This window comes from Anolis carolinensis, chromosome 6 (assembly GCF_035594765.1).
Source record: "Anolis carolinensis isolate JA03-04 chromosome 6, rAnoCar3.1.pri, whole genome shotgun sequence".
Lineage (NCBI taxonomy): Eukaryota > Metazoa > Chordata > Lepidosauria > Squamata > Dactyloidae > Anolis > Anolis carolinensis.
This window is the reverse complement of record NC_085846.1, coordinates 81,607,208-81,620,930: the sequence shown is the minus strand read 5'-3', so window position 1 is coordinate 81,620,930 and position 13,723 is coordinate 81,607,208. Positions and strand designations below refer to the sequence as shown.

The window sequence follows — 13,723 nt, the reverse complement described above, 5'->3', positions numbered from 1 at the left end:
ATATTTTTCCTAAAGTCTTTAGCCCAGAAGATCATAGTGATATTTATTCGGTTGTACTCTAGATTGTATTCTAATATAAATTTATATAATCTAGAAACTAAGCCCTTATTCCCCTTCTCAAGAATACCTTCCAACATTGATTTTCTGTTAGCAAATCCCACTTTGACATATTTTCTAAATGAATCATGCAATTGATGGTAACAGAACCAGTCACAAATGCTGTTGCAGATATGTGGATGATGTAAAATGTCATTGTTGCCTGTTAACTGTCATTATAGTATATTTAAATTGATTTTGCTATTTTTTTCCTGATCTGTGGTGCACTTCTGTGGTGACTAGCCAACTGTCACCTTTTCAAATATCTGAAGCAAAATAATTATTCTAATAATCTGGAAAATGTTGCAAATTGAGAGCTGATGTTAGCATTTTATAGGGTGATTTTATTGCTTTTAAAAGAATTTCGATTTATACAGCAGGTCTTCCTGTGGAAATATGAATGTTGACTTAATTGCAATTTTCCTGCAGTTGCAAAACCAGCTATTTGGCAGACAATCAAATGACCTTAACCTTAATGTGACGCAAGGATTTTCCCTCCTTCTTCGTTTTCTAAAAAGCTGCATTCACTGAGATTCGTCTTGATAATTTCGGGGGGCAATTATGTATGCATTTGGTATCAAATGGCATTGGGAAAGTTTACTACTCAAATATAAGGTTAGAGTAGCTTCAGATGAACAATATTCCTGAGTGATAGCTATTTGCCTTCTTACACAACTTCCATGCAATGCAAAACGTGTGCTGTGCAATTGTAACATGCAGTGTTGTTGCATGCACAACTCTGCTTCCACCATTGTTGGCAAAAAAAAATCTGTTGCAGTAGGGCAAAAAAAATTGCCTAGCAAGTGTGGAGCTGCATCACTAATACGATGCCTTCTCGTGTTAAGAAAAAAATCATTTTATTATACATGATAAATATAAACCAAATTAAGAAGGCCAATTATATTTCTATAGAACAATGTGTATAAGTGGATGTGTATAAGTGTGTGTGTGTATCTGAATATTAGCAAGAAAATAGATGTGGTTGGCATTCACAAAATGTCTTAAACCAAGTCGAGTTAGGTAAAACACTTTCAAGAGGGAAAGTATAATGCAACATCTTGTTCCCTCATCACATCTTCTGACACTGGTGTTCAATAAAGCTGTTTTCTCAACTATAGCAATGGAAATCCTATAGTTCTTGTCAGCCTCAACCAACATAGTTAATAGAAAAGAACTGTGGCAGCTGCAGTCCAAATATCTGGATGGTCAAAGATGCCCCATCCTAGTAAATTGCTTGGAATCACACAGTAAAGACTTTACTTATTCTATAGTTAAAGGCCATCGACTGCCTCTTCTGGCACTCATAGCTACTACAAGGCAAATGTTTCTGTGGTTCCAGTTTGCCATTTGGCCTTGAAAGATACAAGGGCCAAATTCTCCAGCTCATTTATTGGTGAAGGTATGAGGAATTTTAATTGCATTTCACAGCTTTAACGTTTTAAGATCGGCCTCTCTCTCCCTCCTTGTGCATTCAGATTCAATGCTTGAATAGAGCTCATTGAATTGAACCCACAAAGATGGCAGAATGTGTCAAGATTCTGTTATGTTCACCAACACTTCTAGATGAGTCATGACACAGGCTGGGGACAATGAAAACTATAACCTAATGCAAGACCAGCTGAGTAAACTAACACCACTAGGACTCAGGACAAAACCCACAATATTTGGCTAATTGTGTCAGTACTTGGCCATGGAACACATCTAGAATTCCAGACAAACCACAAAGCAATAAAATAATGTTATATTTCAAGGTATATTTCAGCCTACTCCTACTGAACAAGTACCTTGCGACTCATAAACCTTCATCTCCTCACAACTCTTTGCATTTAAGGGGTATATTTTGGAGATTCAGGGTTCAAATAGAATTTAGGGAATACTCTCTTTCACTTTATCAGCTGATGAGGAAGCTATTCAAGTTAACTGCATAAAAGGTTGAGAATGCCATTTCTTTCCTAAACTGAGATGTGTTTGGAAACAGCACTTTTGAGCTCTAGCCCGAACAGCAGCAGAAGAGAAAAACACAATGTACAAATTCATGGGGTTGCCTTATGTCAAAACACACACACACCCATTAAGTAAAAGGATCGCCCAACTGGAATGATGTCAACAGCTGGAAAGGAACTGCCTGAAGTAATACATAAAGTTGACCAAGAAGCTATTTACTACTTGAAGCACATATATATTTTTCCTTTTCCATCCCACCAGAATTCAACACATCTGTTCTACAGCATCGTGGTGGTTCCATTTTTCTGTGTCAACAGAAGTTTCAATAATTTTCTGCCAGCTGTCAGTCTCAAAGATGAAATAGGATTAGCATCTGGTGCCATCAAGCACTTCCCAGGGTCCCAGCACATTGCCAGAGCCCCCAGTGATGCAGTGGGCTAAACCCTTGTGCTGGCAGGACTGATTGACTTGAAGGTTTGGTTGCTAACCTGAAGGTTGCCGGTTCGAATCCAACTCGGGGAGAGCGTGGATGAGCTCCCTCTATTGGCTCCAGCTCTATGCGGGGACATGAGAGAAGCCTCCCACAAGGATGGTAAAAACATCAAAACATCTGGCCGTTCCCTGGGCAATATCCTTGCAGACAGCCAAGTCTCTCATACCAGAAGCAACTTGCAGTTTCTCAAGTTGTTCCTGACATGGAAAAAAATAGCACATCACTAAGCTTTAAAGGTTTTCTGGGATTGGGAACTGATGTTCTGAACAACATTAGGAGCTGGGACTACTTGCTTTTTAAATTTCCTGCCATATCCTGGAATATGTCTGTGTCTGAAGAATCATAGAAAGCTAATCCAGGTGATTGGCACTGCTCAAAACAATGCTGCTGCCAACTAAGGAGGGCAACACCCAAAGGGAACATCACCCACATATCTATCTCAGGTATATACTACAATTCCCTCAAGCACAAGAAAGAGACATCGGTAGAAGCAAAGGTTCATATATGAAGAATAGGGGAAGACAACAGGATGCATAAACACAAGAGAACTTAAGAGTTGTTGTGTGCCTTTAAATCATAACTGTTTTATGGCAATACTAAGGCGAGCCTAGTATGGAGTTTTCTTGGCAAGGTTTGTCCTTGCCTTCCCCCTGAGGCTAAGAGAGTGTGAAATGCCCAAGGTTATCCAGTGGGTTTCTGTGGCTAAACAGGATTTGACCCTGTACAACGTCCAAGCTACTATGCTATTAACATTCTGACAAACACCATTTCCTACACCCATGGACTGCTTTTACAGAGTACTCTTTAACAGAGAAACTACATATCCAACATGCAATTAGGCTTCAGATTTCCTTAAGAAAAAAACTGGAATATGGAGCAATATGCCAAAAATTGCACAAAAGCTTATTACATGTAGGCCTATGTCTTTTAGTATGGGGGTCAGGAGTTTGTAAAGGCACTTACAAACCCCTATTATTTTATTTCACCACAGATTTGACCAACTGAAATTAAATACCTTGCCTCAAACTCTAGTCTGTGGTACTAACTCTCAAACACAAATAAGTGACCCAAGCTTATTTAAATTAAAATTCGTTATTAAAAAAGTATGCACAATTGTGCTTGGACCAAAACAGCACATTGAAAGCCTGAAGCAAAGTAAAAATGCCAAGTTATAAACTTCTCCGAGGGAGGATTTATAATGGAAATGCCAACAGACGCTTAACTACAGTGGTGCCGTTTTCTGCCAACATATAAATAATTCTAGTTTTTGTGGTCACATCATAAATTAGACACAGTGCTAGTGGAAACAGAAGGGTTCTGATTCAGTAAATAGAAAGAGCAAGAGCGCATGTTTGAATTTTAAAAAGACAAGCACAGTACAGACTTGATGCTGGCTCAAAAACAATGTCTATAAGAGGGTTTGGTTTTTTATTTTAAAAAAATCAGCCAAACCATATTCTAAATTCTTGAAAGCTTGTAAAGTAAAACGTCTTTAACAAGCTCCACTGCCTACTGTTTCAATCTTCTAGGAATCATTTATAAAGTTCGTAAAAATGGCTCTATTCAACATGTTCCTTTTGCCATTAAGAGGGAAAATGCACACGGATACACTCATTTTCTTACACTGCATTCCACAGGAGATACTTTAGTCTTGACATTAGCAACTGCTGCAAATGCCACATTGGTAACATGGGGTGTACAAAGCAGCTCTTGTGCTTACCAAGGCCACTTTCCTCATTCTTAGTTTACACTTGTCACTACAGCACTTATAAATGGTTTAACATATTCCTGTTTCTCTTCATCCAGGACAGATACAGCTGGAAAGAAACCCATCCAGGCAACATGGAGAATCTCAGATAAGCCTGCAGAAATCTGCTGCTTATTCAGAAGTAGATGGTTTGATGATACCGGAAAATGATTCATATAAAATTATTGGGGGATTCTTAGTAACTACAATCTTTTAAAATGTTGAAAGTAGTATTATGCTATGCTGAGAGAAACTCAAACGTAAGTACAGTATATATACACGGAACCCCCGGGGGCACACCGGATTAAACCACTGAGCTACTGAACTTGCTGACCGAAAGGTTGGTGGTTCGAATCCGGGGAGCAGGGTGAGCTCTTGCTGTTAACCCCAGCTTCTGCCAACCTAGCAGCTCGAAAACATGCAAATGTGAGTAGCCAATAGGTACCGCTCTGGCAGCAAAGTAATGGCGCTCCATGCAGTCATGCTGGCCACATGACCTAGGAGGTGTCTACAGACAATGCCAGCTCTTCGGCTTAGAAATGGAAATGAACACCAACCCACAGAGTCAGACATGGCTAGACTTAATGTCAGGGGAAAACCTTTACTTTATATATACTTATGCATAGGTCTTCTTCATGTATAAGTCAAACACAGGTTTTGGAGACAAAATTATGGATTTTGATATGTCCTGTAGATATTTCAAGGTTTATTTGAAAGTCAGGGGAATGTTTTAGTGCTGCGTCAGGGCACCATTTTACCACCCTGACATTCAAAAAGGCTAGAAGAGCACCGCAACAGAGAAAGGTCAGTGTTTGTAGGTTCTCCCAGGATAAAGTAAGCTTTTGCTTTTCACCTTTCTATTCAGACATTGTTCCTTTCATGATAAGTTTTAAAGTACAGTACTTAAATTGACCATGGATAAGACAACTTAGGTCTTTTGGGTCAATTTTTAACAAAAAACCTCTAGATTTATACATAGGTATATACAGTAACTATATTTCTGACATAACAGTAGATAAACATAGATGGACACAGCTGAGATAACATTTTGGTGGAAGCCTATTTTGCTTCTTTGCCATTATTTCAACCTCCTCCTGTGACTCAAACTTCCAGTTGCCTATACTGCTGTATATATAAACGTACACTTCTTAGTCCTGCTCTGATCTTAATCATATCCATCCACCTAGCCATATTTTCTCTACTATTTTACAGCACCAGATTGTACCAAAGCCCATTTTAAATCAACAGATGGGGTGCAGCTTTATAAGAACTAACAAAATGGAAAGAAAAATATAGTACTGTTTTTTCAAGATTGCACAGTCTTATCTACTGGATGGAAGGCATGAAAACACTATTCTTCCTCTAATAAAGATCCTTCATTAGGTGGTAGGAAATCATCCTGCCTTTTTGCAATGTCTCTACTGAATAGCTAAATATAAAGCAAACGATACTGTCTAAGAAACATGTGAAGCGGAGAAAGTCATGCTGATCCATTAGGAGATATTCAGAATACTTCAGCTATTTCAGGCCAACCAAAAATCTCACAAAATAGTAAGAAACTGTCCAAGTTCTCCAGAATACCCCAGAGTGGATGGCTTAAAAAAGAGAGGGAGCAGACAGGAGTGGTTTGATGCTGAGGCCACAAAGTCCACATTCAGTCTCAAGCACACAAGTACCATTTAGTAACAAGTAATATCCTTGTTACAGCTTCACTGTCACCACCTAATTTCTTTTGCTAGAAGTCTAGCACTCAGCTGGGATTACCTGAAATATTGAGCATGCTTGAAATTGGAGCCTTTGGTACAATGTGATCAGTCATTATTGCAAAAGAACCTTGCATGGATATCTCTATTCAGCACAGAATTAAAAGAGCCAGGGGACGAAAGCACATGATAGACAACTTTGCAGCATAACATGTTATGTCAAGCAGCGAAAGCAACCTGTTTCTTTCTTTCAGAAATTAAGTAATGGAAAAAAAACTCTTTATCAAATTCTATTAAGTACATGAATACAATCAAATGCATGAATTACAGCTGTACAAAATAACTCCCCCACCCAAAATGCAAAGCAATCTAGAATTTAGCAATTCCTGCTCTAAAAAGAACAACCTTATAGTCTCATTATGTTACAATCTTAACACTCCAATGGACATCCAGGATAGGTCTCCAAAAATGCTCACTAATGTTGTCCTTCTCTCAACCCAGCAAGTGGAGAGTTCTTCATGTGTCTGCTCTGGGATTAAAAGTTACATTTTTTTGATCCCTTAAAACCATTTCTTCCTTTCCTATTGTTTTGTCATATCCCTCTGTCGTTTTCAACTTATTGTCACCCTAATGGTGCAAACTTATCATGGTATTTTCTTGGGTTTGCCTTTGCCTTCCTCTGAGACACAGAGAGTATGCCTTGCCTAAAGTCATCCAGTAGGTTCCCATAGTTGAGCTGGGATTTAAACACTGGTTTCCAGAATTGGAGTCCAATGCTCGAACCACTAAACTTGATCATCCACTTTTATATCCTGGGTGTTTCCACAGATATATGCCCTGAGAAGATATAGTTTTAAAATTTTCCTTCTGATGTTCCAAGCTATACAATAATTCGGACTGTGCTTCATGTCCAGTACTGAACGTTTTAGGGCAAAGGCAGTCTCACCTTAGGAAGTACTAGATTTGATATGATGCAGTCCAATTTGGGTTGCTAACAATGTCAATTCAATGCACATCCCCCTTAGATGTTATTTTGACAGCTCCAAACACTGTAGATCACTACCTGAGGTTGATGGGAGGTAGTAGAGCCCATAAGTAGAGTCTACAGACTGAAGAAAGTTTCATTAAACTTCATCTGGAATACTACATCAAGTTCTGGGTACACAAAGAGGAAGACACCTACTTCAAAAAAGAGCTGGTGATTGTTGCAAAAATATAGTGATTTTATCTTTTTTAAAACACCCGTATTTTCTTAAATTTGCTATTATACAATGCTTTGATAAAATATGCATAATTTCCCATTGGACCTATTCTGACTGTCATGATTATATTTTTCCTTAAATAATGTTTTGACACAAATATTTAAATTGAGCGCTGGCCAAAATGAAGCGTATTCCTAAATGAAATCCAATTTAAACCAGTTATAGGTAAATACAGCTAAGAACAATATACCAAATTTATTCAACATAACATTACACTGTCTTGTAATGTGTACTTATTTGCAAAATTGTCTTGTATTGTGTGCTTATTTGGTATCATGTACTTATTTGCTTTTTTATAATATACATATTTTTTATTTTAGGACATACACATACACATTTACAATTCCCATCACCACAAGGATTATTTTCTTTTACATATTAAACCTTGAGACAATCCTTATAGATTTAGATACAGTAGTCTCGCTTATCCAACATAAATGGGCCAGCAGAACATTGGATAAGCTAAAATGTTGGATAATAAGCAGGGATTAAGGAAAAGCCTATTAAACGTCAAATTACGTTATGATTTTACAAATTAAGCAACATCATGTTTTACAACAAATGGACAGAAAAAAGCAGTTTAATACATGATAATGTTATGTAGTAATTACTGTATTTACGCATTTAGCACCAAAACTTCACAATGTATTGAAAAATCAACTACAAAAACATTGACTACTAAAAGGCAAAGTGTGTTGGATAATACAGAAGGTTGGATAAGCGAGACTCTACTGTACTACTAGTATTTAACACTTGTATCCTATTTCTTATGGCCTGATCTGTAAACTTATTCATAATCTAATTCTTGCCCCAGTTCCATCTTTCTTCAACTTCTTGCATTCTGCTTTCATTACCTTTTGAATAATTTAATTTTACATTCCATAATTCCATTTGATCCACCATATACTGATACAATTTGTTTACCGTCCACTTTGATTTGTCTTCCCATCCCAATACTATCGCCGTTTGTGTGCATTCAATTATTGCTTCCTTTATTTCCCTGTAATTTCCAATTCCCTCTCTTTATACTAAGACCACAATTTCTTTTGTTATCACCCAAATTCCTAATATTTGGTTTGACACATTTTGTATGATGAAAATACAAAATCATGTACTTATTTGCAAAACTACTTTCCTATCCTTCCTGATTTATGTTAGCACAGATCACCTAAATTTTAATAATAGAGTGATGTAGGTAGTGTACATGTTCTCCCAAATATCTATTTCTTTGTAAGCCTGTGACTACCACTGCTACAAACACTCAAGATCTGGAAGGAGAAAAAGGGCTGACAGTAACTATTAGGTTTTTTCCCCCATTTTGCAGGAACAGGGACAATGTAGTTCTTCAGATGTAAACCGTAGCTTCCATTAGCCATTAAAATCCAAATTAATGGACCATGGGCGATGAAATACATGGGAGGCAGAGTAATCTTGAAAGTCACACATACACAATTGTTTCTGATTCAGATTTTCACATTTTCCTCCATCCCCACACTCTCTTGACTGCAACTACCTTGAAGTCATATCTTTTGGCGGATGAAAGCAAATGGCAGCAAGATTTTGCTGACCAATGATCCTTGAACAATTCCTTCGAAGCAGTGTCATCCTGGAAGCACTGGTGTCAATTTTAAAATGGACTTACCACCGGAAACAGGGGCATCCATAAAAACAGCTCCCATTTTTTCAGCTTCTTTTGCTAGGTCTTTTGATACTGCAGGATCAATAGTACTAGAGTCTATTAGCAAAGATCCTTTCTTCACTTTTCTAAAAAAAGAACAACAACAACAACAACAACAATAATAATAATAATAATAATAATAATAATAATAATAAAACTTTATTTATACCCCGCCACCATCTCCCCAGCGGGGACTCGGGGCGGCTTACATGGGGCCATGCCCAGAGCAAAACAATATAACAAGTATGAATACAACATAATATAGAGCAATAAACGAGAAGGAAATAAACTTTTATGAGATCTGAAGTTCTGTAAAATAAACAGGAAATTATTTTGGCAGGTGCTATGTGTCATTTTGCTCCTTCAAATATAATTTTCAGTTTATGATAACCCTAAGGCGACCTTATCATGGACTTTTCTTGGCAAAATTTCATCAGAGGGGATTTGCCACTTTCTCTGAGATTTAGTGTGTGCAATTTGTCCAAGGTCACCTCATCATTTCTCCTGGCCAACGGGTATTGGAACCCTTGTCTCTAACAGTTCTAATCCAGCACTGTAACTAATACTCCATAGTAGCTGTTTTGACTAATTCTACAATCCACCAATTACAGCAATACAATGTGTTGTTGAAGGCTTTCATGGCTAGAATCACTGGGTTGCTGTGAGTTTTCCGGGCTGTATGGGCATGTTCCAGAAGCATTTTCTCCTGACGTTTCGCCCACAGAAATGCTGGACTACTCTAACAACCATCATGTCAGACTACACAGAGATGCCATTGAAATCCAAAAGAATGTGGACAATTTCAACAGAAAGGAAGAAACCATGAAAATGAACAAAATATGGCTGCCAGTATTTAAAAATTCTAAAATCAGGACAGTAAATAAGGAACACCACTCAGAAAACAGAGGAAGTCCAGACATGAAACAATCAGGGCCAGCTAACACCTCCCAACGAAGGATTGTCCCAGGCAGGAATCAGCCCAGCTTTGAAGCTGCAAGGCCATTCAATACTAATCTCAAGATGGCCAGTTGCACCAACACACTTGCCTCAAGCAGACAAGTTCTTTCTCCCACCCTGACCTTCCACTTATATAAATCCCACTTGCCTAGTTTCCAACACACCTCACAATCTCTGAGGATGCTTGCCATAGATGTGGGTGAAACATCAGGAGAGAATGGAACATGGCCATACAGCCCGGAAAATTGACAGCAACCCAACAGCAATACAATTTTGGTCTATAACGAATTATTAATCACAACTGGAGTACAGTACTCATTTATTTAACCATTGATTGGTCATTCACATACATGTAAATCCCACTGATTTAAGACTTTACTCTAACACGGACAAATATTCGGATTCCAGTTGCTACCCCATCACTGTTGTTGTCAAGCCATCTCTGGTTTTATTATGGCCCGAAAACAAACCTATCATGAAGCTTTCTTGGCAGAATTTGTTCAGAGGGGGTTTGCTCTTGCCTTCCTCTGAAGCCGAGAGAGTGCGACTTACCCAAGATCATATACTGGATGTCTATGGCTGAAAGGGAATTCAGACCATAGTATCTCAGTCCTACACTCAAACCTCTACATTATGCTGGCTGCTTTATAAGTTACCCAAACTTGGTCACTGAGCCCATTTACATTACATAATTATCACTTTATTAGTTCACTTAAATTGTCATGGGTGAACCCTATGGAAGCTTGGGATCTGTAGTTTTGAAAGGGACAGAAACTTCTGAAGGCTCCTTCCGAAACTGCACATCCCAGGATTCCATAGAATGGAACCATGATAGCTTAAGTAGAATCACAATGATAGAGTTGTGCAGTGCAAAAGGAGCCAATTATGTATGAGATCTTTGATCTGGTCTGTTTTTAAAAAAAATCACAAGCAATTGATTTCTGTGTATTTTAAGAACTTTTTAACTTTATGTTTTTGTCTTGTTTTTAAAAATAATACTTCTCTATGAGAGTTTCATTGGCAAAGAGAAATGAGACTGAACTAATCAACTTCTAGACTATTGGATTTGTTCCCGGGAATTGCAAATGCAGCCAAATCGCCTTGTCTGGGACTACCACATGGAACACACATGCATTTCTGCATGTATAATCCCACTGCTGGATACAGTCTGTTGCACAGTGGGGTATTATCGGCACGCATTGATTGCTGAATTGCAGCATATATTAAGGAACATGTTAATTTAACAGGCGAGCAGAAACTTCAAGTAAGTAACACTTCTTGCAAGATTTTGAACAACCATTCACTTTTATGATGTCAAATGAAAAGGCAGAGGAAATTCCTTACTTGAGAATGCCATTGTTGCCTGTGTACACTTCTATTACATTAGGATTAGATGGAAGCATTGTGATAATCCTGTCAGCTCTCTCTGCTACATCTGCTGGGGAATCTGTCACCTTTTAAGGAAAGTGAGATGGGTGAAAAAGAGGTCAGCAAGCTGTTGCATACTGAAATAGAAATTATTCTCTCATGTTTAATAGTTCAGGCAAGCTCTAAAGCAATTCAATAGAAAGAACTCAAACACGGACCAAGCCATGTACTTGAAGCTGCACAAATCAGTAATGAAATACTGTAGTACGCTGCTATTATTATACATGCTAATAGATAGCGTACAGGCATAACAAGGAAAGCTGTGCTCATAATTTAGTTGGTGACCAAATCATCAGTTGCCAGAGATAGACAAACACTGTGTCGGATTCAAAATGATTCATGCTTACAGAAGATTCATTCAAATCAACTGGACTAAATTTAAATTGGCTTTAGAGTCAATCTACTTGAAATAAAACTGTGGCTGCATCTACACTGTAGAATTAATGCACTTTGACGCCACTTTTACTGCCATGGCTCAATACTATGACATCATGAGAGCTGTCATTTTCTCTATTAAAGAGTGGTGACTTACAAAACTCTCAAGATTCCATAGCATTGAGCCATGGCACTTAATGTGGTGCCAATCTGCATTAACTCTACAGTGTAGATGCACCCAAAAGGCCCCTCCCCCCAAAAAATAGACGTTGTGGTTTGCTCCATGAAATTGGACAGCAGACCACTAAATGCACTGTAATCAGTGGGGCAAGGAATAGCTAATATCATAGTAAAGTCAAGTTAAGTGTGGTCAAACTGTATTCATTCTACTGTGTAGATGCACTTTATGTTTGAGTCCAACTCCGTGAATCAACCAGTTCCTCTACATTTTTTAAGCAGAGACAGTATGAGCTGCGTGTGCTTGATTTCTATAAAACATTCCTAACTACGAGGGTTATCCAGAAAGTAGATTACGTTTTGGAATTAAAAATGAACAAAGTATAGGAGAAAACATTTACCATATGCAGTTGAAAGCCACACCCAAATACCACTTCCCAACATAGTCACCATTCAAATCTAGGCACTTATCATAGCGATGAATGAGCTTGGCAACTCCTTCCCCACTAAACTCTGCCACTTGCGTCCTCAACCAGCCGGTCACCCTTTCCGCAGCTGCGCATCGTTGCCAAAACGCTGTGTTTAGGACGCAAGCAGCAGAGTTTTGTGGGGAAGGAGTTGTCAAGCTCATTCATCACTATGATAAGTGCCTAGATTTGAATGACAACTATGTTGAGAAGTGGTATTTGGGTGTGGCTTTCAACTGCATATGGTAAATGTTTTCTCCTATACTTTGTTCATTTTTAATTTCAAAACGTAATCTACTTTCTGGATAACCCTCGTATTTTACAAGAATAAACTATTATTATTATTTGCTTCCCTCTGTACCCATTTCATGTGTAAGTCTTCATATGAGTTTCCCACTGTAACTCAGATAAGGAAAAGCATCCCTGGCAGAATGATAGTCTTGTGTCACCTTAGGAAACGCATGAATTGTGTTCCCCGGTGGTGCAATGGCAGGACTGCTGACTGAACGTTCAGCAGTTCAAATCCAGGGAGCAGGGTGAGCTCCTGTCTGTCAGCTCTAGCCTCTCATGCAGGGACATGAGAGAAGCCTCCCACAGGATGGTAACACATCAGGATGCCCCCTGGGCAACATCCTTGGAGACAGCCAAATCTCTTACACCAGAAGTGACTTGCAGTTTCTCAAGTCGCTCCTAACACGACAAAAAATTGTTATAGCACAATATAGTTTAAGAAAGTGGATGCCATAATAAAATATGATAGTCTCAATGTGCCACAAGATTCTTGTTGCTGCTGCCACAAGCCTACTGTGGCTATCTATCCTCCTGGCAGCAAACCCTACACCAGTCTCATTTGCAATTTAGTATCTAGCAATGCTACAATGATTTTCCATGCTCTTCTGTCTTCATTTACTAAAAACAACAACCACCAGATAACTAAATTTGGGAATTATGCTCCACATTAAGGGTAGGTTTTAGAAATACTTCTAATCTTGGCACAGCATTAAAGGAATTTTGCAAAAACACCTGACATGCCCCTCCAAATTAACAGTAACATGTCTAATACCATACCTGTGAACCCATCTCCTGAATTTCTTTGCATGCTTCTGGAAAGACATCATACGTGATAACAGGGTAGCCGTGCTTTATAAGGTTTTTCGCCATTGGAGTTCCCATGTTACCCAAGCCAATGAATCCAACAGAGGTTTTAGAAGCCATTCCCCTAGAAGACACTAACAGGAATTCAAGAGATTTACTATTACAATATTACATCAAAATATTCCAACAATGTACATATATAAATAATAATAATAACAACAACAACAACTTTATTCTTATATCCTGCCCCATTTCTCCGAAGGGACTCGGGGCGGCTCACATGGGGACCAAGTCCAGAATA

General features: G+C 38.4%; 1 protein-coding gene across 1 annotated transcript in view; it reads right to left on the bottom strand.

The window, feature by feature from the left end:
- Nucleotides 1–13,723, bottom strand: part of hibadh (3-hydroxyisobutyrate dehydrogenase) — a 97,546-nt gene that overhangs the window by 69,187 nt on the left and 14,636 nt on the right. Inside the window, exons 2-4 of the mRNA XM_003224912.4 lie at nucleotides 13,396–13,556; nucleotides 11,225–11,334; nucleotides 8,888–9,009 (exon numbers count right to left, since the gene is read on the bottom strand). Coding sequence (XP_003224960.1) covers nucleotides 8,888–9,009; nucleotides 11,225–11,334; nucleotides 13,396–13,556 — 393 coding nt within the window. The remainder of the gene's footprint in view (nucleotides 1–8,887; nucleotides 9,010–11,224; nucleotides 11,335–13,395; nucleotides 13,557–13,723) is intronic.